The 26365-nt window shown below is 40.1% G+C and overlaps 1 protein-coding gene across 13 annotated transcripts in view; it reads left to right on the plus strand.

Annotated features, from left to right (window-relative positions):
- Window positions 1-1526: 1526 nt before the first annotated feature.
- TRPM3 (transient receptor potential cation channel subfamily M member 3) overlaps window positions 1527-26365 on the plus strand; it is a 671125-nt gene continuing 646286 nt past the window's right edge. For 8 of the 13 annotated variants that reach the window (XM_060199695.1, XM_060199701.1, XM_060199705.1 and 5 more), the window contains exon 1: window positions 1530-2385. In XM_060199695.1, coding sequence (XP_060055678.1) covers window positions 2296-2385 — 90 coding nt within the window. In that variant the 5' untranslated portion in view covers window positions 1530-2295. Of the gene's footprint in view, window positions 2386-26365 lie in introns of all 13 variants that reach the window. The other 5 variants (XM_060199707.1, XM_060199708.1, XM_060199709.1 and 2 more) reach the window with 4 other exon arrangements.

Raw genomic sequence — 26365 nt, forward strand, 5'->3', positions numbered from 1 at the left:
GCTGTTAAATTATCACATTGTTGTTACACCAAAGTGATAATTTGAAAAAAAAAATATCCTGGCAGTTCATTCCTCAAAGTTTTGGTTGAACTCTTGCATAAACTTAAGGCTCTGCGAGAACTGCAGTATTAGCTTTAATGCCATGTATCCCTTAACTATAAATGAAGCAAGAGAAGAGGAAAGAACTTGCCTTTGGAGCCTCATAACAGCAACTGTTCTGTTCACATTTTATTAGTTATGCAATGTACATGTATTACTAATTTCTGTAGGTCTCACTTGTTTAATCTTTGAAACTTTGAAATGGGGAGATAAGTAGCCCCAACTTCAGAGGTTTGTGGTGGATGAGAACTTAGGTAATACACTTAGTGAGCCCAGCAAAATGCCTGGCATGGGTTCTTTACTACTAGTATTTTAAAGCTACCTTCAGCCTTTTGTGGAAAAAGAAAAATAAATGACTGAAAATGAGCTGACTTATTGGGCTGTTGGAAAAGTCAGGGCATGTTTTTCTCTATATTTCTGTGCAAAAAAAAATGCATCATGACTTTTCCAACAACCCAATATGTGTGGGCTATTTAGAAGCCATTATTTGATAGAAGATCATCTGATACATAGGTGTAATTTTACATGCCAGTTAATGGTCTGGATTTCCACCAATGAAATGATTTTTCTGAAATCTTGCCCTTGGATATGTGACATGGGACCACTGTGAGGAGTATAGTGTTGCAATGCAGTGCATCTGGGATTGAGGGCACTCCAGGGAGGACACACACTGCCCCAAATTCTGAGCTGCCACAGGGTCTCCAGAAAATCACATCTGTTTTCCCCTCTTTCTGTGCTGCTACAGCATACATAATAGTCGTGGAACTGGGGTCCACTGAACTCTCAGTTAGTTGAAAATGGACAGTCAGCATCATCAAAGGGAAGGGTGTAAAGCAACAAAAGAAGATGGCAACACTCTTGAGAATGTGTAACTTCTCCTTGGCAGAAAAACATCCATCACTTACCCCATTCAGGACTGAAGCCTTGCACCCTGGAGGTCTGGGGTTAGGGGGAGTGCAGTCCTGGAGTTTGGCTGTGGCTAAAACTCTTCTGCCCTTACTGGTTCCCCTCCTCTCAGTGCAATTTCTACCTTCAAATGGAAAAGTTCCCTTTTATTTTCTCTCACCACAGGAGTCCTAAAGACAGCACAGCAACACAGCAACTCCCTCTGTGAGACATCCTTTGAAAATAATGGGTTTGTAGCTGCAGTTGAGGAAATCCTTTCTTTCATAGAAAGCATGCTCATGGCACCTGAAGAGTTAAAGATCTGTTCCAGAGAAAGGGTATTCAGTCCTTTCCAGGAAGGGATGCCTACCTCCTACCCTGACCCCCCAATTTAGATATTACCATTAGGAACAGATAAACCAAGCTGCTTTCGATGAAAAAGAATAACTTGCCTCGCCCAGTGTGCAGCAATTATTGCTTCTGTCTCTGTGCCTGCCTGTCTGTCAGCTACAGGATATACCTATCAAGGTGAAGCACTTCAATCACAGTTGATATACCCCAATCCCACCCCCAGAAGAAGGGGGAGAACTCTGTCATATAGAGGTCTGCCTGGCTGAGCACTCCCAATTCCTTCTGTTACACAGATCAAAAAAAAAAAAAAAGATTGTTTATCTCATCATTCCCAGGGCACACTCCGCCTCCCATGGGTACCCCCCCCCTCCTTGTGCTAGTTTTTCCAGCACCTCAAGGATGCTTTGTGCAAGAAAGTGCAAGTTCCTCATTCTGGCTGTTCCCATTTGCAAGGCTCCTGGCTCCTCCCGCATCCCCACCCCACCCCCCAACCCCCAAAAAGAGAGAGAGTGAGTGAGCTGGAGCAAATGGCCCTGGCACTTCCCCCACGCCTGACCTGTGCTTTCTGGGAGGAGAACGGTGGTGGTGTTGGGAGCAGGCTGCTCTGACTCTGAGCCCAGGCTTCGCGTGCAGACTGCCCCTAGCCTCCAAACCCCAGCCTCCCCGCCACCTAGGAGCAGAAGCCTGCAGCCAGCGCTTCCATTCAGCCCCATTTGGTATGCAGGAGCACAGCTGTGGAGTGTGGGGAGGTGGCTTGCTTAAGGAGGTTCAGCCGCTCCGGAGACGCCTCTTGACTAGTCTCCCAAGTTCCAAGGCAGCCCGGATGGAAACTGCAGGTGTGGAGGTGGCCCTGGGCGGCCAGGGCTGCGGGGGGCTGTGGGTTTTGTGAAGAGTGCTCCGTGCTCCAGTGCACCAGCCCTGGTCCCCCCCCACTCCCCCGTGTGGAATTTGGAAAGGGTCATGAATCAAACTGATGCTCCGAGACCCCTGAACTGGACCATCCGGAAGCTGTGCCACGCAGCCTTTCTCCCATCTGTCAGACTTCTGAAGGTACTGTAACTTGCAGCTTGCAGTGGCTCGGGTTGATGCTTTTCAGCTCAGCTCCAAATGTGCAACTTCACACTTTGGCTTGGGACACGCCTTGGGGGAGTCCAAATGCATGGGGTGCTGGCTCATTTGCCCCTAATCTGGGGGTTCTCCACCATCACCCCCTCTAATCCCCTCACCCCATGGGGTCAGGGAAAAGAAGGTGGTCCTAGCTGCTTCTGAGAATGGCATTATGCAGAGAAAGGGCACTGAGGATCCCCCATCCCCTCCCTTCCCTTAAACATTCCTAAAAATAGAATTAATTAACTTCTTTGGATGGATGGGAGCAATAGTGGGAGTGATATTTCTTACTCTCATGTGTTTGGCTTCTGGGATTTTTTTTCCCCCCTCTCTGGGGAAACCCTTCAACCCACTTTCCTTTTCAATGGAACCTGAGAGAACAAAGGATTCTCCTCATTTTTTTTAAAAGCCCTGTGTCCCTAGGTGGTTGCTCAGGTAAAGACAAAGAATAAACCTCAGCTGACTGTGGCTGTATTGGTGTACTTTTTTTATTAATGCAAGATGATTTTAGTCTCCAAAAGGAAGGCAGTAGTATTATAAAGCATTGTTGAATATAGATTGAAGAAGGGAAGCTTCTGGCTCTCTCTAGCTCCCAGCTACACAAAAGAATGCTACAACACCTGAGTTGGAGTTACCACCTTGTCTCTGCAGTTCTTCTTGGGAAACAGACATGAAAGATTCTACTGAAAATGTCCCCACAACTCCATAATACTTTCCCATACTCAGTTGCCATCTGCCTTATAAGAAAGGACACACACGTGTGCACACACACACACACACACACACACACACCCTTAAAGGTGCAGAACACAAAACTTTTCCCCAGAAAAGAGAATTTAGCAACATGCATTTTGAGACAAGCACAAACCTCAGGAAGTCTCACATCCATTTGAAGTTAAAAAGGCAAGACAAAGTTATCAGTTCTCTTTTCCACGATGCTTATGGTTTAATTCCTATTGGACATAGAGTTTAGTCAGTCACAATGGGTGACTAAGGAATTAGCCTTGGATTAATGATATTTGGAGTGTGTGGGGAGAGGGCAGGGTTGGGTTTGATTTGATGTGATTAGTTACTTCTGTACAGCAAAATATCTCCCCACAAAAGAGTACTACCCATTGTTCTATGCTGAATGCCAGTTGACATTAACTTTCACAAAGACTCTTCTCATATTCTGTTCATATTCCCATCACATTATCAAGGAAGTGGTATATTTTCTTAAAAGAGAATTTAAGGGGAAAACCAGTCCCAGGGTCAGAGAGAAAGAGAAAAGTGTCACTGGATTTGAGGGTTTTCTGTTGTGTTGGAATAACATGTGTGATAAAGCATGAAAAAGAATAAGGCCAGGGAATTAATAAGAAATGTATTTTTTTTGTGGTCCAGGAGGTGGTGCACTGGATTCTCAAGCATGAGGTCCAGAGTTCAATCCCTGACAGCACATGTACCAGAGTGATGTCTGGTTCTTTCTCTCTCTCCTACTATCTTTCTCATAAATAAATAAATTGTAAAAAAAAAAAAAAAAAGAAAAAGAAAAGAAAAGAAATGTATTTTTTCCTCTCCAGAATCATTAGCAAATCAAGGATCTGGAGCAGAGAGTGTCTTGGCAAAGATAACCATGCCTGAGAAAACTGATTCTGGCAATTCCATGTGCAGGGAGAAACATATTTCAATTATACTGATTAGTCACTTATTGACTTTACCCCCAAATAGTGTTTTAAATTGCATAGTTACTACGCATTACTATCAATATATTCATCATATATTAGTTATAAAACCAACATGGGAGTCTCTACTGGAGGTCAGTCTCTACTTAATTTTGGAAGACCTTTCATGTTCTTACACTGAAAGTGCTTCTTAACCTATATCCCAGCAGACATGGTTAATACTTGACTAATGCTGTCATTGAAGCACAGCTTAACCTTACTACTTATTAACATAGTACCTTAAAAAACAATTGATCTGTAGTAGGGCGGTAACAAAGCACAAGGACTGGCTTAAGGACCTCAGTTCAAGCCCCTGGCTCTTTACCTGCAGGGGAGTACTTCACAAGAGGTGAAGCAGGTCTGCAGGTGTCTATCTTTCTCTCCCCCTCTCTGTCTTCCCCTCCTCTCTCCATTTCTCTCTGTCCTCCCCAACAACAACAACGACAATAATAACTACAACAATAAAACAAGGGCAACAAAAGGGAATAAATAAATCAATAAAAAACAATTGACCCAATTAAGTACATGGATATTTTATCAATATCCCAAAGGCAAGACACATTTTACTTGAGAACTCTCTTTCCAAGTGACAACTGCACTTTTTATTTTTATTTATTTGTCTATTTATAATAATATTTTACCAGAGTACTGTTCAGCTCTGGTTTATGGTGGTGCAGTGAACTGAACCTGAGACCTTTGGTGCCTCAGCCATGAAGGCCTTTTTGTATAACCATTGTATTGTCTCCCCAGCACAGCATTTTATACAATCATCATCATAATAACAAAGATCATAACTTGGCTAGAAGACAACATTGCATTTTACACATTTCAACCTCTGTAAAAGATAGTGGTGCAAATCCTTACAGTAATACTTAAAAGAAAAAAAAAGAAAGCTGCTTTTTTCATAGGAGCAATTCTGTAATTGGTGTTCTGGATATATTGAATACGTACTGTACAGTTCTCTACAACAATTCTCTAAGCCTGGAATGCTGCAGTCCTATCTTGGTTCTGGAAATGCTTATACATTTCTATTATGATGATGATTATTAAGCAAAGACAGAAATCAAGAGGGATGGAGAGAGAAAGAGAGGGAGAGGGAGAGGGAGAAGGAGAGGGAAAGACAAAGACAGAATTGTAGCACTGCTTCACTGCTTCACCAGGAGGTAGGAACTGGGGGACTGAACCTGGCTCCTCATGAATTATAATGTGTGTACTCAACTGAATGTACCATTGTGCAGCCGCTGTCTATGCACTTCTGTGTCTTTGCTTTACTATTTCTAGTATCATGGAATTCCGGAGTAATTTGAATCTTTTGATGTATGCTCTTCCTGGTTTAGTCTAGAAACTAAATAGTAATGATTATTACTGTTCTTTCCTTCCTCTCTGCTCCCTCTCTGTCCTCTAAGTCTCTTATGCCACTTACCACCACTATTTTAATTTGTTGACAGGTGGATTATCTGGGCAGCCAGAGGGGGTCTATCATAAATTAGCAAACCCAGTTCTCCTATTCAACAGGTCATTTTTCTTTTTCTCCTAAGCACTGTTCTGATATGCCCTTCCCAGAATTCTGATTTATCCATGAGTGCAGTGTGGAGCATAGTAGCATGATTCAATTTAACTAAGCCCAGAGCTTTTACCATTTTTGACAGACAAAATTAAAGCCAATTCTCCTCCCTGTACTTTCCCCTGGAAAAAAAAAAAGTGTTTCTTTGCTAACTTTTTTAGTGCCAAGCTAATGATCATAATCCTTTTCCCTGTATTTCTCATTTCCTAATAGAACTCTGAATCTTAGAGACCTAGTAAGTCCAGTTTTGAAAACATGAATTAAGTCCATTGAGTATTGGAATATACTTATCATTCCTTCTGAAAACATCTCATTTGTTGCTTTGTCCATATCAGAGCAAATTTTGAACATGCCAATTGATTCACAGTTTGAATGTGAAATTTCATTTGGAAATAACATTTTACAAACAAATTTCTACACAGGCATAAGGTGATGATAGCCAAAAGATGAGGCTGTTTTCAAGCAGATACATTTCAAGTGGGAGTCCGTCCAAACTTTTTCTTTTCAGTTGTTGTCTGTTTCATTCTTCTGTGTTTCAAGGTTTTATCTTTCTTTTAATTGAAGAAATTCAAGTGTAATTCAATGGCAGAGTGTTCTTAGCATATTTTACTCATTGACAGGTTTCTCTGTGCCATTGTTTAATTTGGGAGATACTCTTTTTGTAACTTCTGTTAAATTTGAAGATTAATTTTAGATCACATTCAACTCATATTGAAGTCTTGGTAAACTTTATAAAGGGAAGACATGGATAGTGGGCTGCAGTGAAAGAAAAGGAAGCTCTATCCATACATAAGGGTGTAAATCACTTGGCTAATGAAAATCAAATGAGCACTATCATTTGAAAAATACTGAGAAATGACTTTCCTTACTTTTAGCAATGCCAAAATATTAAAGAAATTATAAGCTAGAACATTTAGTTTCAGCATTGGCTTTTTCATTCTGCTGTGTTCCTAACCAGCTATGTGCCCTTTAATAAATTGCTTAATCTCTCTAATTTGGTGTTGGTGTTCCCCTCTTTAAAATGATGACTATGAGCCAAAACTGTAATTCCCTTTGGTGAAGACTACCATACAGTATAGGCTTGTAAGAATATATTCTATTGGGACAAAAAAAATTAATTAAGCTGGATTGGATGTTAAAATGAAAGAATTAGAACAACCAACAAAATCAGGGCCCAGGAGACAGCATAATGGTTATACAAAAGACTTTCATGCCTGAGGCTCTGAAGTCCCAGATTCAATCTCCAGACCACCATAAACCAGAGCTGAGCAGTGTTCTGCTCTTTTTCTCTGTGTTTTCCTCTCCATATCTCATTAAAATGAAATAGATTTTTAATATTTATTTCTTTTCTTTTTTTTTGTTGTTGCCCTTATTGGTTTTTATTGTTGTTGTAGTTATTATTGTTGTTGTCATTGCTGTCACTGTTGGATAGGACACAGAGAAATGAAGAGAGGAGGGGAAGAGAGAGGAGGAGAAACAGATACCTGCAGACCTGCTTCACCACCATCTGTGAAGTGACTCCCCTGCAGATGGGTAGCTGGGAGCTTGAACAAGGATCCTTAAACTAGCTCTTGTGCTTTGAGCCGTGTGTGCTTAACCTGCTGCACTACCGCCCGACTCCCAATTTTTTTTTTTTTAATCATTAACCATAGCCTTGTCTGCTCCCTTACTTCTGAAGTGTCTGCAATGTGTAGAAGATGGAAGAACTGGATGTTCACAGATTAGAGGCCTGGAGAATTGAGTAGGACCTGGACTAAGGTAGCAGTGATGGAAGTAGAGCTCAACTGATTAGTCCTGAATAAGGTTTAGGATAACTTCTTAATTTCTTTTGCTACCTCATTAAGTAGTGATCCTTGTGTCTGGAAAATATAAGTCCTATCAAGGAAGGAGAAAGGAAAGACTAATTTTTTGATTCTTCTTTGACAAGCTTGGAATGGTCTGTCAGTTACTGACTCTAGTAAGAGTGAGATATAAAAAAAGAAATATAATTTCCTGTTAATGATGAGTTTGAGTCCTTATCTTTTTGAACACTTGATAGCAGAACTCTTTGAAATTAATAAAATACCATCATTAATGCCATCTGTAATCTCAGATTATATATTTTATCATTTGTAACTAGCTTTAAATTACATACAGTAAACTCCATCTTTTGGAATCCAATCCAAATTAAAAGCTCTGATTTTTTTCTTCTTCTTTATCATGCTTATATTATTACCCAAAGGATTAGTGAAATTGAATTGGGTAATTGAAGGAAAATAGCTGAGAACTGCAATCAAGCTGGCCTTTTAACTCAGCACCTAAGGAGACAACAAAGAAAGACAAAGGAAGAAGTGATCCTAAATTCTTCCCTCCAGGACTAATCAATTGACATTACTTCCACCATTGTTGCCTTAAGCCAGGTCCTTAACATATTTTATTCCTTGGCAGGTTTCTCCCTGCCTTTGTTTGACTTGGGAAAGATTCTTTTGGTAACTTCTGCTAAGTTTGAAGATTAAATTTAGAGCACATTCAATTCATATTGAAGTCTTGGTAAGCTTAGTAAAAAGAAAGACATGGACGATGGGCTGCACTGAAAGAAAAGGAAGTTCTGCACTTACTTAAAGCCAAATGAGCATTATCTCTGGGGCTTCACACCTAAATGATTACAACACTCCCAGTAGATTTTTTTTCTTCCTCCCTCCTTCCCTCCCTCCCTCCCTCCCTCCCTTCCTTTCATTCTTTTTTAATTTTTTTAAGATAAAGGTTGAGAGACTGAAAGGTAAAGAGAAACAGAGAGAAAAGGAGAAATTTGAAAGCACTGTTCCACTGCTCATAAAGCTTCTCCCATGAAAGTGCTCCATGATCAGGGGCTTGAACTTAGGTGCCTGTGCACAGTAAAGAGTGCGCTTAATGGGATGAGCTACCTCCTAGCCTCTGTCAACACATTTTAAATTTATGGCTTTGGGGAGTCAGGCAGTAGCACAGCGGGTTAAATTTATGGCCTTCAAGGTAGCCCTTTCAGATCTAAACTTTTGAAAGTAGACTATTATCGATAGCCAGAGAGGAAACCCATGCCTAGTATACATAGACTTGCAGTTGAATAGTGGTGAGTGAGGTCAGGGCAGTTGCTGTTAAGTGCCTTTAAGATGGGAAAATTGAAGATTGATTGACAGACTTTTGTCACTAGGATTATCAGTGGGGCTTGGTGCATGACCACTCCCAATAGCCATTTTCTCTTTTTCTCTGATACAGGAAAGAGAGGGAGAGAGAAGGAGAAAGAGGGAGAAAAGAGAAGAGAAGGGAAGAGAAAGAGAGAGAGGAGAGAGAGAAAGAGAGAGAGTAGGAGAGAGAGAGAGAGAGAGAGAGAAAGAGAGAGAGAGAAGAAAGGGAGAGAAGTACAGATAATTGGTAGATCCACTGCCTGTAAGCTTCCCTGAGAGAGAAGGAGAGAGAGAGAAGGAGAGAGAGAGAGAAGGAGAGAGAGAGAGAGAGAGAGAGAGAGAAAGAGAGAGAGAGAGAGAGAGAGAGAGAAGAGAGGGAGAGAAGTATAGACAATTGGTAGATCCACTGCCTGTAAGCTTCCCTTCTGCAGGTTTGGGATGAGGGCTTGAACCTGGGTCCTCACACATGGTATCATGTATACTCTGCCAGGTGTGCCCCTAATAAATTGTTAATGAGTATACAGTGTATCATTGGACACACTTTTAAAGAGTGGTAATAGAGTTCTGTTTTTCCATCTCTGCATGCCAAAGTCAGATGCCAAAAAATAAAATAAGAAATGGGGGTCAGGCAGTAAGTACACTTAATAGAGCACATATGCTACTGAGTGCAAGGGCCTGGGTTCAAACCCCCACTCCCCACCTGCAGGGAGAATGCTTCACAAGTGTTGAAGCAACTGTGCAAGTCAGTCTCCCCCCACCCCCATTTCCTCTTTGGATTTCTGTCTCTATCCAATAAATAAATAATAAAATATTTTCTAAAAAAATTAGAAAAGGAAATTTGCCCAAACCAAAACAGAGAAGGAAGAAGGTGGCATGTATTTTAGTGGTTGCCACTGTGTTGCTAAGCATTGAGCACCCCGTGATGTACCCCTTTGTGCAGTGTTTCTGGGCAGCCCAATGGAGATTCCCAAGCAACGAGAAGTCCTCCTAACTCTCTAGAGAGCTTTGTCTTTGAATATAATCCACAGGGGAGGGAGGATGGATGTGTGTGGTTGCTGGGGGAGGAAGGAACTTTTGACTGACTTGTGGAGTCACAACAAAGTGGGTCAAGGAGCAAGTTCTGACTCCAGCACCAGGGTTCTACCCAAGTTGTAGACTTGGCCTTGTGGTTAATACTCTGTCACTGAAACTTTTCTAGTCTCCAAACTCATGTCCAGACAGCTGGAGTATTCCTTTTTTTTTTTTTTAACCTCTCTCTATTCTTAAATGTGAACAAAAGAACTTAAAGACCATGGCTGACAAAAAACAGTCTGTATTTATTGAAGAGCAAACCAATAAGCAACAAGATATAGAAAACATGTCAGCATGCTAAGGAATGACTTGGGGAATTGGTGAGATAAGCAGTTATTCAAGGCATACCCTTGGGGAGCTGATTCAGCAGGTGGCTGGTAGGAACTTGCATTTAGAAAAAAAAATTTTTTTGATTTTATTTATTTTATTGCCACCAAGGTGGTTCCTAGGACTTGTTTCTACATGACAAACCCATTGTTTCCAGTGGCTATATTTTTCTTTTTTCCTTTTATTTGATTGGAGAGAGAGAAAGTGAGAAGGGGAAGAGAGATAGGGAGACAGAAAAACACCTGCAGCACTGCTTCACCACCTTTAAAGCTTCCACCTTGTAAGTTGAGGCCAGGAGCTTAAAACCAGGACCTTGTACATGGTAATGTGTAGTCAGCCAGATGTGCCATCACCTAGCCCTAGGAATCTGCATTCTTATAAGCTCTCATTTCCCAGAGTTGTTGATGTCATCAGCTCTCAGAAGGACCACATCTGGAGAAAAAAAAAACTGCCCAAGATTGAGCTAGATGGAAGGGAAACCTGATGAAATGCCTTCTCTTCAGCTGGCATCTGGGCAGAACAGATTATGTATTAGGCAACAAGATAAGCAAAATGTCTTGCTATTTTTTTCTTAAGTAAATATCAGACTTGTGAAAAAATTATTATGAAAGATTATTTACAGAAAGAAAAATCAGTTAAGTTCGGTTGCCCAGTTTTGATTTGTGGGTAACAGAACTTCCTAATCTCAAATGAATGTTTGCCACTGTTCTTTTCATTTATATGTGCATTTCTTTGTGCTTTTGAATGAAGTTTTTAGACAGGTGACATACAATGTCAGTGATTTTGTTTTGTTGAATTTATATGGCAATACAGTGATGAACTAGAACTCCTAAGGACTGGTTAAGATTCTGGAGTTCCCTGCATATGTACACCTTAGCCCTCCCCTGTGAAAACCCTTCGAACTTCACTGGTCGTTATAATACAGGCTTCACTTATCTTTCCTTGTTTCTTAGTTTCCGCTTATGAGTTAGATCATCCTATATTAATCTTTCTCCTTCTGACTTATCTCACTTAATATGATTCCTTAAGGTTATACCCAAGATAATTTAAAGAAGATGAGTTCATTGATTTTAATAGCGAGGTAGGATTCCACTGTATGTATATACCACATCTTTCTTGACCATTCATCTGTTTTTGGACACCTAATTTGCTTTTAAACTTTAACAAATAGGTACTATGAACATAGGTATACATTTATCTTTTTGAACTGGTAGTTTTTGTTTTCTCTGGATAGATCCCAAGGAGAGGGACTACAAGATCTTAGGACAAAGCCATCCATTTCTATTGTTTTGAAGTTATTCCCAGATTGTTTTCCACATGGATTGAACCAATTTACATTCCCACCACAAATGCAGAAGTGTTCCTCTTTCCTCACATCCTTGCTAGCACTTGCTTCTATCCTTTCTGTTATGTGACATTCTCACAGGTGTGAAGTGGTATATCATTATTGTCTTTTTTTGCATTTCTATGATAATCAGTGAACTTTGAGCATTTTTTCCATTATCTAGTTATCTCTTCTGGTGAAGTGTCTGCTCATTTTTTAATGTCTGCTTTTTGCTGAGTTATGTGAATTCTTTATATAGTTTGGTTACTAGACCTTTGTCTGATGTATGGCATGTAGATACCTTCTTCAGTTCAATATGATGATTTTTTTTTCTGTTGTAGTAGTGTTCTGTTTTGTTTGCTATGCAGAAGCTTTTTAGTTTGATGTAGTCCCACTGGATTATTTTTGTTTTACTTGGTATTGGACTTGATTCTTTAAAGACAATGCCTAAGCAAACATCACTGATTGTTCTGCCAATAATGTCTACTATGAAATTGATGGCTTCTGATCCAGTATCTAAATATTCAGTCCATTAGAAGATGACTTTTATGTTTGATGATATATGGTGTTACTTTTTCATTATTCTGCACATTTAAGCCCCCCCTTTTTTTTTCTAGTACAAAGTGTTGACACAACTTTCACCAGGTGGTGGCTCATCCGTAGATTGTATACATTACCTTGTGTGCAGGTCTGGGTTCAAGCTACTGGTCTCCTCTGTGGGGGGTGGAGGTGGCGGAGGGGAGCTGTTTGAGTAGTGAAGCATTGCAGCAGGTGTTTCTCCTCTTTGTCTCTCTTTCCCTCTCACTTCTCTCTCTATATATAAAGAAAGGCTGGCGAGAATGGTGAGGGTAATTGTATAGCCACCAAGCTCCAGTGATAACAACTCTGTTGCCAAAAGAGAAAGAGAATCTCTCCATTTAATATTTTGGGCCCCATTGTCAGAAGTTTTGTTGAAGTTTGTTGTCATTGGATATGTGGGCTTATTTCAAGACTCCTAATTCTGTTCCACTGGTCTCTGTACCTAATTTTGTTCAGGTAGTTTTGATTATAATAACCTTGTAGTCTAACTTGACAACATAGAGTAATTCTTCTGTTCTTTTTTTTTTTTCCTAAGGATAGCTTTAGCAGTTCCTGGGTATAGTTACAGATAAAATTTTGTAGTTTTTATTCTATTTCCTTAAAGGAATTCATTGGAATAACAGAGATTGTATTAAATCTGTATATGGCTCTGGGTATGATGATCATTTCACAGTGTGAATTCTTCCCAATCCATCTTTTGTATGAAAACTGAGTGTATCCAATTTGTTTGAAAGCTTTTTAATGTTCCATACATTATTGTTTTACAAATTAAAAGCAGAGAATATTTCATTGATGCATCAAGTGAAATGTTTATTTTTACTGTTAAATTTGTTTTACAATAATGTGTACTTAAAACCAGCTAAAAATAATTCCATCGGATTTATTCAATGAATAAATGAAACTCTTACTTTATAAGGATGATTTTCTTTGTCTGACATTAACAATGCAATAGTGTAAAGATCCTGAGGTAAATTACATAAGGATTGCACAATTACCAGTGGTTTGTACCACATGGCTGTATAGCTTAGAAATGAGTATAATAAAAGCTAATTTTCAACCTTTAATCTCAACATAATAAAAAAATAGTTGATTCCAAACTTAATTCTGTGTTAATTACTATAAAAAAATCTGAGTCACAAAGGATAGTTTTATCTTTCAGGGCCTCAGTTTTATAAAATGACAGTGTTCAGCCAGATTGGGGTTAGTATTACAGTGACACTGAGTCATGTAGTCTCTGTCACAACTCTTCCACTCTGCCATTACAGCATATGAAAGAAGCCATGTTTGGTGCTCAGCACACCAAAATAGCTGTGCTCCAATGACACAATTTTTTTTTTAACACTTGCTGTGGTCTGAATAGTTATACATTACAAACTCCTGTGTTTGAACCCTAATTGCTGAAGAAGATGGTACTAGTAGGCAAGGCATATTTAACTCAAGAAAGTGGAACCCTCAGGAATGGCATGAGTCCCTCATCAAAGAGGCTCTGGACATATCCCTAATCCCTCCCACCATATGAGGATACAAGAAGGTATGGTGTAGAGAGAGTCATCAGAGACCACACTAGTCCTGACTTTGAGCTTCCAGTTGTCAGGGTTGTAAGCAAAATTTTCATACTATTTAAAAAACATCTAGCCTGCACCTCTCTCTCTCTTTCTCCCTCTCCCTCCCCCCCTCTACTGGGATTTTGCTGCTCAGGCTAACTTTGTCATACAGACAGACAGACAGAGACAGAGAGAAAGATACCACAGTTCCCAGACTCCTTTCAGTGCAATGGGAGCCAAACTGGAACCTGGGTTATAAGGATGACAAATCAAGAACACACTGTCCACCGGAACCATCTTGCCAACCTATATTATGTTAGAGCAACCCAAGCAGGCAAAGCCTGACTATAATATTATGAATTTCATAGTTGTCAGATGTCAATATAAAATTTTCTTGTCTTCATTGTTTTCCATTTGTAAATGTGAAAAGGGACTCTCAGTTCATCAGTTTTGCAGAGAAGGCAAGTAGTATGATATCCTCTGGGCTGCAGTTGTCAGCCATGAAATGATCCTTAAAGTCACTTACATCTCTAACCTTCTTGGACTAAGTATGAAAGATAGGAAAACACTGCATGCCCTTTTTTTCTTTCTCTCTTTCTTTCTTTCTTTCTTTCTTTCTTTCTTTCTTTCTTTCTTTCTAGATAGGGACAGAGAGGCAGAGTGCAAAAGATATCACAGCACTGAAGCTTCCTTCAATATGTTGGGGGCTGATGTCTAATCTGGGTTGTGCACATGGAAAAGCAACACACTACCAAGTAAGCTATTTCACCAGCCTACTATATTTATTTTAAAACTATCCTGAAAGAGAGAAAAATGAGTCAAGTAATTAGAATGAAGTCAGCTTTCATTCATTGGAGTGACATCTGTGAAATATGTCAAGATATCCAAAATTTGTGAATTATTTGGTAGAGAGATGTTTCTAGTCTTCCTTGCTTCTTCCCTCCTAGGGAAACAATTCCTAGACTCATTGGAATGTGCAAAAGATGAAAGTAAAATAATGTTCAATCTTAACATTTGTCTTTCACAATTTGCAGATATATATATATATATATATATATATATATATATATATATATATATATATATATATATTATACACACACACACACACACACACATATATATATATATATATGTTGAGTTGAACTTCATGGCAGTTCTATGAGACAAACACTGTTAACATAGTTCTTTTCCCCAGACTATAACTTGGATTCACCTGCATATCAGATTTCAGGCTCAGAGAGAGAAAAAAAAACAACTAATATAGCCACAGGCCCTTTGGAATATAACTAAAATATGCCTACTAGCTATATACAAAACAGAGACCCCCCCCCAATTCTTCATCTGCACTACTTTAGCCTTTAGGTTCATGATTAGTCAATAACTTGTTTGTATTTTATTTTAGTGAGAGAGAGAGAGATAAGGAGAGGCACAGAGAGCAAGACCAGAGCATTGCTCAGCTCTGGTGAGAACTAACCTGGGACCTCAGAACCTCAGGCATGGAAGTCTTTTGCATAACTAGTATTCTATCTCCCTAGCTTATGAATTCATATTTTTTAAAGATTTTATTTATTTATTAATTAGAAAGATAGGAGGAGAGAGAAAGAACCAGACATCTCTCTGGCATATGTGCTGCCAGGGATCGAACTCAGGACCTCATGCTTGAGAATCCAAAGCCTTATCACTTCACCACCTCCCGGACCACATGAACTCATATTTTATCACTGGGTCTTAGTTAAATATAATTTCTCAACTCACTAAAATAGGTATCTGCAAAATACCCAAAATTAGGTTCATCAATCATGTACCAGGACCTGAGGCCTTTGTGTTAGTGCAATACACCCAACCAGTTCAAGTTTTACTGTAGGTAGAGTGCAATGCTTCACTAATTCAATTAGCATGAATCCCCTAGACACAGAATAGCTTCATGGTTCTGGAAGTAACTCTGGCCTAAACCTGCACTTCAAGTAATTAAAAAAACAAGATAATCCTACACTAGTGAAGATAGACAATTTATCTGTACCTGTTGTGGAAATATGTAAGAGGAGGAAATGGACTTCATGTCTAGAAATTGATTTTAGGTGTACTGTAAATTTTATGTCTGATAAAAATCATAGACCTTTGTCCACTAGAGGAATTCATTGAAGTTATAAGGAAATGTTTTTTGTTTCATTACATGATAGTATGATGAGCTCCAAGTTTCCTTTAAATGTATCCTTAAATTCCCTGTTGTTCATGGTTTCACTATTTTCAGGTCATATGAAAAATTTAATGGAGTTTGCCAGGTACTCTGGATGAATGAAATCACACCATCCTACATCAGTAGTCCTGAGAAAACAAAATACTGTGTGTAGTTTAAAAGCAGCCATGGCACCTGCATAAGAGCACATATTACAGTGTGCAAGGACTCAAGTTCAAGCCCCTGGTCCCACCTTCAGGAGGAGAGTTTCATGAGTGGTGAAGTAGGGCTGCAGGTGTTTCTCTCTCTTTCCCTTTCTATCTCTCCCTCCCTTCTCAATTTCTCTGTCTCTATCAAATAAATAAATAAATATTAAAATAGAGGGGGGAAAGCAGCTACTTGATAATAAATAGCCTGAAAAATACATTTCAATCAGTTCAATTACAGAGAAACATTAGCATTCCTGTTTGTTATAACATTCTTTTAAAGGGGGAAAGTTCATGCAAATCTAATGCTGTCCGAACTAGTGCTAGTTTGTTGTTAGATGTGCAGTGATTCACAAGTCAAAGTGGGAATATAAAATTGTCATTTTTTTCCTCATTCATTTGTTTACACTTCACACTTGTTGATTCTGCAGACAGCTGTTTCGGTGTATCTGAATACTAAGCCCTTGATTGTAAGAAGCTAATCATTGTAGTTAGAGAAACAAATTGGAAGTGATGGGGTGACTTGATTTCTGTTTGCATCTTGGTGAGCCCACCTAAGGGCACCCAAATATAACCAAGTAAGCAAAGTTTTCTACCAAAGATAACTCTTGATCTGAGCACTGAAGAGCATACCTGAGGGTGGTGAGGGTAGGAAGAATGTGCCCATACAGAGTGTGGCAGGTGCAAGTGCAAAGAGGCCCTCCAGAGAGACCAGGTCATTTAGGCAACTCCCTTGAGGGTTGCTAAACTGTCGAGTGGAAAGGCAATGTCCTGGTGAGAAGGAGACTGCAGAGAGCTACACGAAACTAGAGGACTGTTTCTGGGGGTGGGAACAGTGGATATTTATATTGCTCTGGTGTACAGCTCGTACAGCCTGCCCAGTTTAGGCTGCTTGAGCTGAAGTGCAATGTTACCACCTCCTCACCCTCTGCCTCTAAGAAGCCTGCAGATAGCATCACTGCCTCTAGTTGTGCAAAGGCAGAGGTGAACCCAGACTCTGTGCTCATTAACAGCAGGGATTATTTAGAAGCCAGTGGATGCTCTATTAAGAGGGTTACACTGTAGGAGGGATCTTTATTTTCTTTTCCGTGTGTGTGTGTCCACGCATGCCCAGCCCCTGCAAACTCATTATCCATATCCAAACAACTTTGTAAGCTGGCTCATTATGGAGGAATGTTTTGTCCTATTCTGGTTAAAATGTCTTTATCCCAAGTGATCACAGTCCTAAGAGAATTCTAGTAAACATCACCCACAACATAACATGTCTTTTTTTTTGGCTCTGGTTAGTTATAAAAGACTAGACAAAGGAAATATGAAGCTTGCTTTGCAGTTGTCAATAAGAGCATGACACAGAGCAGGAGGAAGAAGTTTGTGGTCATATGTGCCCCAATTCAGCAATCCATGGATTCCAAACATCAAGTTGAATTTAAAAAAATTTTTATTTATAAAATGGAAACACGAACAAGATCATAGGATAAGAGGGGTGCAGTTCCACACAATTTCCACCACTAGAACTCCGTATCCCATTCCCTCCCCGATAGCTTTTCTATTCTTTAATCCTCTGGGAGCATGAACCCAGGGTTGATATGGGGTGCAGAAGGTGGGAGGTCTGGCTTCTGTAATTGCTTTCTTGCTGAACATGGACATTAACAGGTCGATCTATGCTCCCAGCCTGTCTCTCTCTTTCCTTAGTGGGGCAGAACTCTGGGGAAGTGGAGCTCCAGGACTCATTGGTGGGGTTGTCTGCCCCGGGGAGTCCTCTTGGCATCATGGTAGCATCTGGAACCTGGTGACTGAAAAAGACTTAAGATATAAAGCAGAACAAAGTTTTGACTAATCATGAACCTAAAGGCAATAATATTGCAGATGAGTAATTTGGGGTCTCTGTTTTGGAAAAAGCTAGTAGGTCTATTGTAGGTGTATTCCAAGGGGCCCATGACCCTACTAGTTTTTGCCTGAGTCTGATGTCCAATATGCAGGTGACCTAAGTTATTGTCTGGGGGATGGTGCCATAGTTGGAAAAAGGACTAGAAAGCTGGATCAGGGAAGAGAGTAGCTCCCAAATAAGAGGGAAGTCTATAAATACTGTACTGTAAAACCCGTCAATTTGATCTGGGGCCCATATTCAGCACAGGAGCCTCTGTAAGCCTCTGCATCCCTGTAGGTCTGAGTTCACATTCTGTGGTCACAGCTAAGAACATTCCAGGCTGCACTAATTTCAGGACCCATCTTCCTCAGGTGATAAGCAGAGGATGCTATCCTACCTCCCTTCGGAGAATGGAACACTCTACACAGTTGGTCCACATTGAAGGCAAGGTCCTATAAGAGCCCACAGAGGGTCCATTATGTTGTTCCTGATGGAGATGACTAGCGACAGTAGTGCAAGGGATCTGTTAGAGGTCTATGCCCATCATGTCTGTGTGGGAATGTCAGAACTTCTTGACTAGGGCCCCAGGTGATGGGTTGGCCTGGAAGTGACTAAAGAGTCATCTCATCATTAAAGTATGCCAGTCTCTTGACCTTATTCGGCTTTAGTAGTCCTTACTTTGTCTGACAAAGTTAGCTTTGGAGTGACTGAGAGATGTGTAATAAGAGGTAGGTAAGTAGGGTATCTAGGTGGTGTCTTTTTAGGTCTGACTTGTTGCTTAACAAGTCTATTTCTTTTTTAAAAAAAATTTTTATTTATAAAAAGGAAACATTGACAAAGCCATAGGATAAGAGGGGTACAACACCACACAATTCCCACGACCAGAACTCCGCATCCCATCCCTTCCCTTGATAGCTTTCCTATTCTTTAACCCTCTGGGAGTATGGACCCAAGGTCATTGTGGGATGCAGAAGGTGAAAGGTCAGGCTTCTGTAATTGCTTTCCTGCTGAATATGGGCGTTGACCCTAGTGGGGTGGGGCTCTGGGGAATCAGAGCTACAGGACACATTGGTGGGGTTGTCTGTCCAGGGAAGTCTGGTTGGCATCATGGTAGCATCTGGAACCTGGTGGCTGAAAGGAGAGTTAACATATAAAGCCAAACAAGTTGTTGACTAATAATGAAACTAAAGACTGGAATAGTGTATTGTTAAATGGGAATCTGGGGAATGTTATGCATGTAAAAAAAAGAAGTAGAAACGCAAAGCAGAAACTGACTGAGTTTGGAGTATGGCACCAAAGTAAGAAAGCAGAAGTACACTAGAGTTTGCAGTGAGTACCTCCCTAATACTTCCTCTCCACTTTTCCAAGCTTTGGGTCCATGATTGCTCAACAATTTGTTTGGCTTTGTATGTTAACTCTCTTTTCAGTCACCAGGTTCCAGGTGTCATCAGGATGCCGGCCAGACTTCCCTGGATTGAAGACCCCACCAATATGTCCTGGAGCTCAGCTTCCCCAGAGACCCACCCTACTAGGGAAAGAGAGAGGCAGACTGGGAGTATGGACCGACCAGTCAACGCCCATGTTCAGCGGGGAAGCAATTACAGAAGCCAGACCTTCTACCTTCTGCAACCCACAATGACCCTGGGTCCATGCTCCCAGAGGGATAGAGAATGGGAAAGCTATCGGGGGAGGGGTGGAATACGGAGATTGGGCGGTGGGAATTGTGTGGAGTTGTACCCCTCCTACCCTATGGTTTTGTTAATTAATCCTTTCTTAAATAAAAACAACAACAACAAAAAAGACTGATTAAAGACAGAAAGAAAAAAAAAAAAGACTGGAGTAGTGCAGATGAAGAGTGGGGGGGGGAGCGTTTTCCTCCATTCTATAGATAGCTAGTAGACATATTTTAGTTATATTCCAATGGGCCTGTGGCTATACTAGTTTTTTTTTTTTCTGCTGAGCCTGAAACTCCATCGATTTGATCTGATCTGGGTTCCATATTCAGCTTAGAAGCCCATATGACCTCTGCATCCCTGTAGATCTGACCTCACATTGGGAGAAATGTATGACTTATAACTTTAAGTACAAAGAATAATGTCTAGCATAGAGATACTCAATGCTTTTCCCCTGTTTTAGATAATAATACAAACTGTAAATCAAAATAAATTAGCTTGTGACTTTCTTTTTTGTAGCCTCCTCATATGCAAAGTCACTGCTTCCAGGTCAATGTTTCCTTCTTTTCATTTTGAGTGGCACGAGGAAGGGAAAGAGAGGTAGAAGAAGAGGGAGAGGGAGAAATTCCACAGCACTAGAGCTTACCCCAGTGTTAGGGTACTCTCATATAATGCTAGGGTTTGAACCCTTCCCAAGCACATTGCACGACAGCCATGTTATTTAGTGAGTGTTCTCCCAGCTCTAAGTTTGTACATTTTAGAGGAAACCAGAACACCATAGGTTATTGATTCATCCACCATAAGAAATTGAGATGAGGGGGGTCGGGTGGTAGCACAGCAGGTTGAGTGCACGTAGCATAGAGCACAAGGACTGGCGTAGGTTTGAGCCCCCGGCTCCCCACCTGCAGGGGAGTTGCTTCACAGGTGATGAAGCAGATCTGTAGATGTCTATCTTTCTCTCCCCCTCATCTCCCCATCTCTCTCCATTTCTCTTTGTCCTATCCAACAATGACATCAACAACAATAATAATAATCACAACAAGGCTAAAACAAGGGCAACAAAAGGGAAAAAATAGCATCTAGGAACAGTGGATTCATGGTGCAGGCATCAAGCTCCAGCAATAACCCTGGAGGCAAAAAGAAAGAAAGAGAGAGAGAGAGAGAGAGAGAGAGAGAGAAAGAAAGAGAGAAAGAGAGAGAAAGAAAGGAAGGAAGGAAGGAAGAAAGAAATTGAGATGAAATGGTTGCCATACCGCTAGTGGTGTTAATGATGGCACCCATGAAGAGTTACCAAAGGGATCTGTTATTAGCTGTGGAGGTTAGTTCACCAAAACCAGAGTGTCCACATTTCAGAAAGTAGGTTCATGTGACTGAAAAACTGACTGCTCTCATCAGACTTCTCATATTGTGTGCCAGAAATATACATTTATGTAGGAATTACAGTTAGTCTTTAAGACTGTTTCTGAGAGTACTCTGTCTCCCCAACCACTTCAACTCCTGATAATCTCTCAATTATGTGAAAACTACTAAATCTGTTTTTATTTTTTAAAAAAGATTTTCATTATAGATCAAAATTCTGCTCAGCTCTGGAATTCAGTGGTATGGGTATTGAATTTGGAGCCTCTAGGGCCGCAGGCATGGAAGTCCAGTGTGTTGCTAATATGCTATTTCCACCTAGGATGAATTTAAAGACTCAGTAGTGTATAGGTATTGGAAGGTATGGGTCTTCTACCTTACATTTTGTTGAGATCCTCTGTTAAGTAAATTTTAAGGATTTCAATAATATAAATTACTTTGCCAGTATTTATTTTCCTCTCAACTTTTGACTTCTGACACCCCCAAACATTTATTTGGCAAAGGCTTCTCAAATAGGCATTTTTTTTTCTCAGCAAGTTGAAAGACTAGTCTTCATAGGATACTCAGGTGATAAGGAATAAGTACTTATCACTTTGTTTTAAGGTTTTTATTTCACTCTTTTTAATAGCCCTTTCACTTTATCAATAAGAAAATTTAAATGTTATATATTGCTACAGTCAGAATTCAATGAAGAAAAAAATGATACAAATATTTGAGAAAACCTCAAATGATGCTGCTCAGACCAAGCTTTATTAGGGATAGGTTATATAAATGACCAAAACTGGAAGCTTTTAAAAATATTTCTATAGAGTTAAAATGGACAGTATTACATTATGTAAATTTGTGATATCATTATAGGTCAACATCTGCACATAAACATTAATTGTATAGGTCAGAAGAGTGAAATTGGATTCTTTTTTAGTGGATACTTAATTTAGTATATAGACATGTCATTCTCTTTACTTACTAAAAAAAAAAAGCCTAGTAAAATGAAATCCTTTTATGTAAATGAGGATTAAGGTAGAAATATCTTGCTTAAAACAAAAAAGGACAGTTTGATTATTTGAAAAAATGTACTCAACTTCAGAATTTTGTTAAATCACAAATATTGGAAAGGGGGATATGGACTGGTTTATCAGAAAGGGACAAAGTTTATGTGTTGGGGTCAGAACTCAAAATCTTAATTCAGTGGATATAGTGCGCTTCCTGTGTTTCAAGGTCCATGATAAGCGGTGCAAGTGGCAGAATCTATACATTCTACACTCTGATCTACTGATGAGTGAAGATGATATGAATTAGTTAAAAATGTCTTATAGCAAAAGAGAAAAATGATAAGAGAAGGAGCAGGAGTTAGCTCAACCACTAGACTGGGCACCTTATCAAGCATACATGGAACCATCATGAGTGGTGGAGCAGTGCTCTTCTTCCTTCACTTTCTCTATCTCTATCTCCCATTTTCTCTCTCTTAGTATATATTTTATTTATTATTAGATAGAGACAAGGGAAATTGAGAAGGGAGGGAGACAGAGAGACACCTGCAGCCCTGCTTCATGAGTAGTGAAGCTTTTCCCTTGCAGGTGAGGGACTTGAACCTGGATCCTTGCACACTGTAATGTGAGCTCTCAAACAGGAGGTGTGTCACCATCTGGCCAATCTCTCTCTCCCTCTCCCACCCCACTACTGTTACTGTCTCTACTCCCCATCTAAAATAAAGAATGATCAGAACGGGTTGGGAAGTGGCACATCTGCACAAGGACTTGGGTTTAAGCCTTCATGGGAGAAGCTTTATGAGTCGTGAAGCAGGTCTGCAGCTGTCTCTCTCTTTCTCTTCCTATATATCTGTTCCTCCTTCTCAATTTCCTATATAAAAAAAAAAAGCAAAAATTAAAATGAGCTATACTTACTTTTTTGTAAACCTGAAATTATTAGGATTTTAGCAGTAAGGGAGGGAGAGAAAAGACATTTCTGGAAGAATGCATCCACATCAATGGTGGTGTGGAAAAATATGGCCTGTTGGGTGGCTTGAAACTGAGTGTAGCAGAGTTAAGTAGAGCAGCTGGAAAAGTAGCAAAACTGGAATGGGAAACAAGAAGAGTCCCTTGTGAAATGCTCGGTCATTTGAATTTAACACTTTGACTTGCTTCTAAAATGTCCTGGGTGGACATGTCCTGGGGGTAGATTGCAATGTCCTGGGGGTAGGAGGTATCACAGTGGGTTAAGTGCATATAGTTAAGTGCAAAGCACAAGGACTGGTGTAAGGATCCTGATTCAAGCCCCCGGCTACCCACTTGCAGGGTTGTCACAAGTGGTGAAGCAGCTCTGCAGGTGTCTATCTTTCTCTCCCCCTCTCTGTCTTCCCCTCCTCTCTCCATTTCTCTCTGTCCTATCCAACAGTGATAGCAATGACAACAACAACAATAATAACAACAATGATAAATAACAAAAGCAACAAAAAAGGGGAAAAAATAGCCTCCAAGAGCAGTGGATTAGTAGTGCAGGTACTGAGCCCCAGCAATAACCCTGGAGGCAAAAAATAAAATAAAAATTAAAAATTCCCCTTCCCTTGGGGGGGGGGGAGTTCAAACATTTGCAGAAATCACTTGTATGGCAGAGTCTAAACTAGGTACTAGTAGCACAGTGATGAGTTTACATTCACTCCTAGGTCTCAGAAATCACATGTAGAATTGGCCCAACTTGGAAGCAATGACTGTTGTGCTGGGGAGACAGCATAATGGTTCTGCAAAAGACTAATGACTGAGGGTCTCAGGTCCCAAGTACAACCCCCAATATCACCATAATCTTAGTTCAGCTGTTCTCTGATCACTGTCGTGTATGTGTGTGTGTGTGTGTGTGTGTGTGTCTTTCATTAAAAATACATAAATTACATAAGATATAAGAAAGCAATGACTGTTGATTCAAGGTAGGTGGTGATTCCCTTTGTATAATGGAAAGGGAGTTGGGAGTTTAAGAGAGTGGGCTTTGTTCTGTTTTACTTCTGAAAGATTCCATCCTATTCAGCACCAAGATAATATGTTCACATTGTGATCCCAAAATTTAGTGTGTATGTAATGTCATTTCTGATGATGCTTTTGCATGGAGAGGACTGTTGAGATAGACTTGAAGGGACCAGGTGGTGGTGCACCTAACTGAGCGCACATGTTACAGTGTGAAACGACCCAGGTTCAAGCCCCTGGTCCCCCCACCTGCCGGGGGAGAGCATCATGAGTGATGAAGCAGGGCTACAGGTGTCTCTCTGTCTTTCTCCCTCTCTATCTTCCCCTCCCCTCTTGATTTCTCCTGTTTCTATCTAATAAATAAATAAAGATCATATAAAAAAATTTTAAAAAAGAAAATGAGATAGACTTTAAAAGGAAAGATTGCATTAGAACTTCATACTTACCACTCTGGTGACCAGTACACTCCCACATCCCCCTAACAGGAAAGCTAGAGGAGAGTTCTGATTTACATGCTGCTTCTGAACTGCCCAGAGAGAAAATTGTCTGGCCTCTCAGGCCTTTCCAAGTTTGGCCATCAATAATACAGGAAAATGGATGCTTCCATGGAGCTTTCTCACAGGGGAAATGCTGTCACAGGTGCCAATGACCTAAATTGTCTTTGAAAATCAGACTTTCCAAAGTGAAGAAGACACATCTGCCCTTTGAATATTAAACTAGTTGCTAAACTGGGTCAGGAGTCCTACAAAGAATGCATTTATAACATTTCCTGGCTGCCAGATAGTATGTCTCCCTTATGTAGGTGTTTGGTGTTCATTGCCATGAAGACATTTTCTGTACCAGTTGTTTCTGATAGAAATGGATTTTGTCATCCATAATTGGTGTGTACGTATGTATATGTGTGTGTGTGTGTATATAAATATATATATCTCCTTGTGCCAGTGTTTGTCATCACCAGGGCTCCTGTGCTTTGAGTCAACTTTTTTCAGATATAGCAGAAGGGGAGTAACCCCAAGAGAATAAAAGGTGCCACTGCACTGAAGCTTCTTCCCCAGTGTAGAGAGGATTGGGCTCAAACTTGGATCAGGGCAGGTACACTAACCAAGTGATCTATTTTACTAATCTCTGTGTCTTTTTATTTATTTTGTTGTATTTATTTATTTATTGCCACCAGGTTTATTGCTGGGGTTCAGTACCTACACTAAAAACCAACTGCTCTTGGCCATTTTTCCTCCCCTTCCCTTTCCTTTCTTTTATTTTGTCTCTATTTTTATTTGGAAGGACAGAGAGAAGTTCAGAGGGAGGGAGGAGATAGAAAGAGGAGGAGAGAGAAAGATGTACACCTGCAGACCTGCTTCACTGCTTGTGAAGCTTCCCCCATGCAGGTGGGGAACAGGGGCTTAAATTCAGGTCCTTGTGCATAGTAATGTGTGGACTTAACTGAGTGTGCCAATACCCAGTCCCCTAAAAATATTTTAAAAATAGAGAAAGACAACTTGTGCCATGATATAAATGTAGCTTAAATCTAAGTCATATGTTCTATCCTGATATGTGCTTGGCTCTTGCATCAGGCTTGTTCAAAATTCCTTGATAAAGAACTCATCTCAAGGTATAGACACATAGACAGATTATTTATAAAGGAGGGTGGCTGTGAACCAGTAGGTGACATAGTGATTAAATGTTGGACTTTAAAACATGAGGTCTTTAGTTTGATCACCATAATCACATGTGTCAGAGTGATGTACTAGTTGTTCCCCTCTCTCTCTCTTTTAAATATATATATATATGGAGGTTGGTATAAAACACGACATTGCACTTACCTTGATCCCTTTTTGAGATAGAGATTATAAATCGTATAATGTTGACCCTCAAACAAAGAATTTAATCCATGCCTGTCCCTTGATACATGAGTTTTCTATAAGCAGTTATCATAGATGCATGATATTACTGATATAGTGATACTACTACTACTGTATTTTACTACTGTATTTTCCTTATGGTTTTTATAATATTTTCTTTCATGTCTTTACTGATCTATAACACAAAATGTGTCTTTTTTCTTTTTATCATTTTATTGAGGGGGATTATGGTATACGGGCTATTGGTTGATGCTTGGGTACAGTTTCTTCTCTCCCCATGATAGGTGTTTGCAGAACTTCTCACTCCCAACTTAGGTCTCTTTCCACCATCCTGCACCATAAAATATGTCAATCACTGTGTTGTTAGTAAAACTTGTCTGTCAACAGCAGACTAGTAGAAGCTCAGTTTTGTGTCAGCCAAGATATACATGCAGGTTTTCACCTGTGCATGGTCAGTTGCCCATGGTTACAGGTAAACTGTACAATCTGGAGAGGGAACATCCATTTCCTCAAGTACCTGAGTTGTTGGAAGAACCAGGCAGCACTGCGTTGGCTGTGGTGGCATAATATGACACTCTCA

The sequence above is a fragment of the Erinaceus europaeus genome, chromosome 10 (genome assembly GCF_950295315.1).
Source record: "Erinaceus europaeus chromosome 10, mEriEur2.1, whole genome shotgun sequence".
Lineage (NCBI taxonomy): Eukaryota > Metazoa > Chordata > Mammalia > Eulipotyphla > Erinaceidae > Erinaceus > Erinaceus europaeus.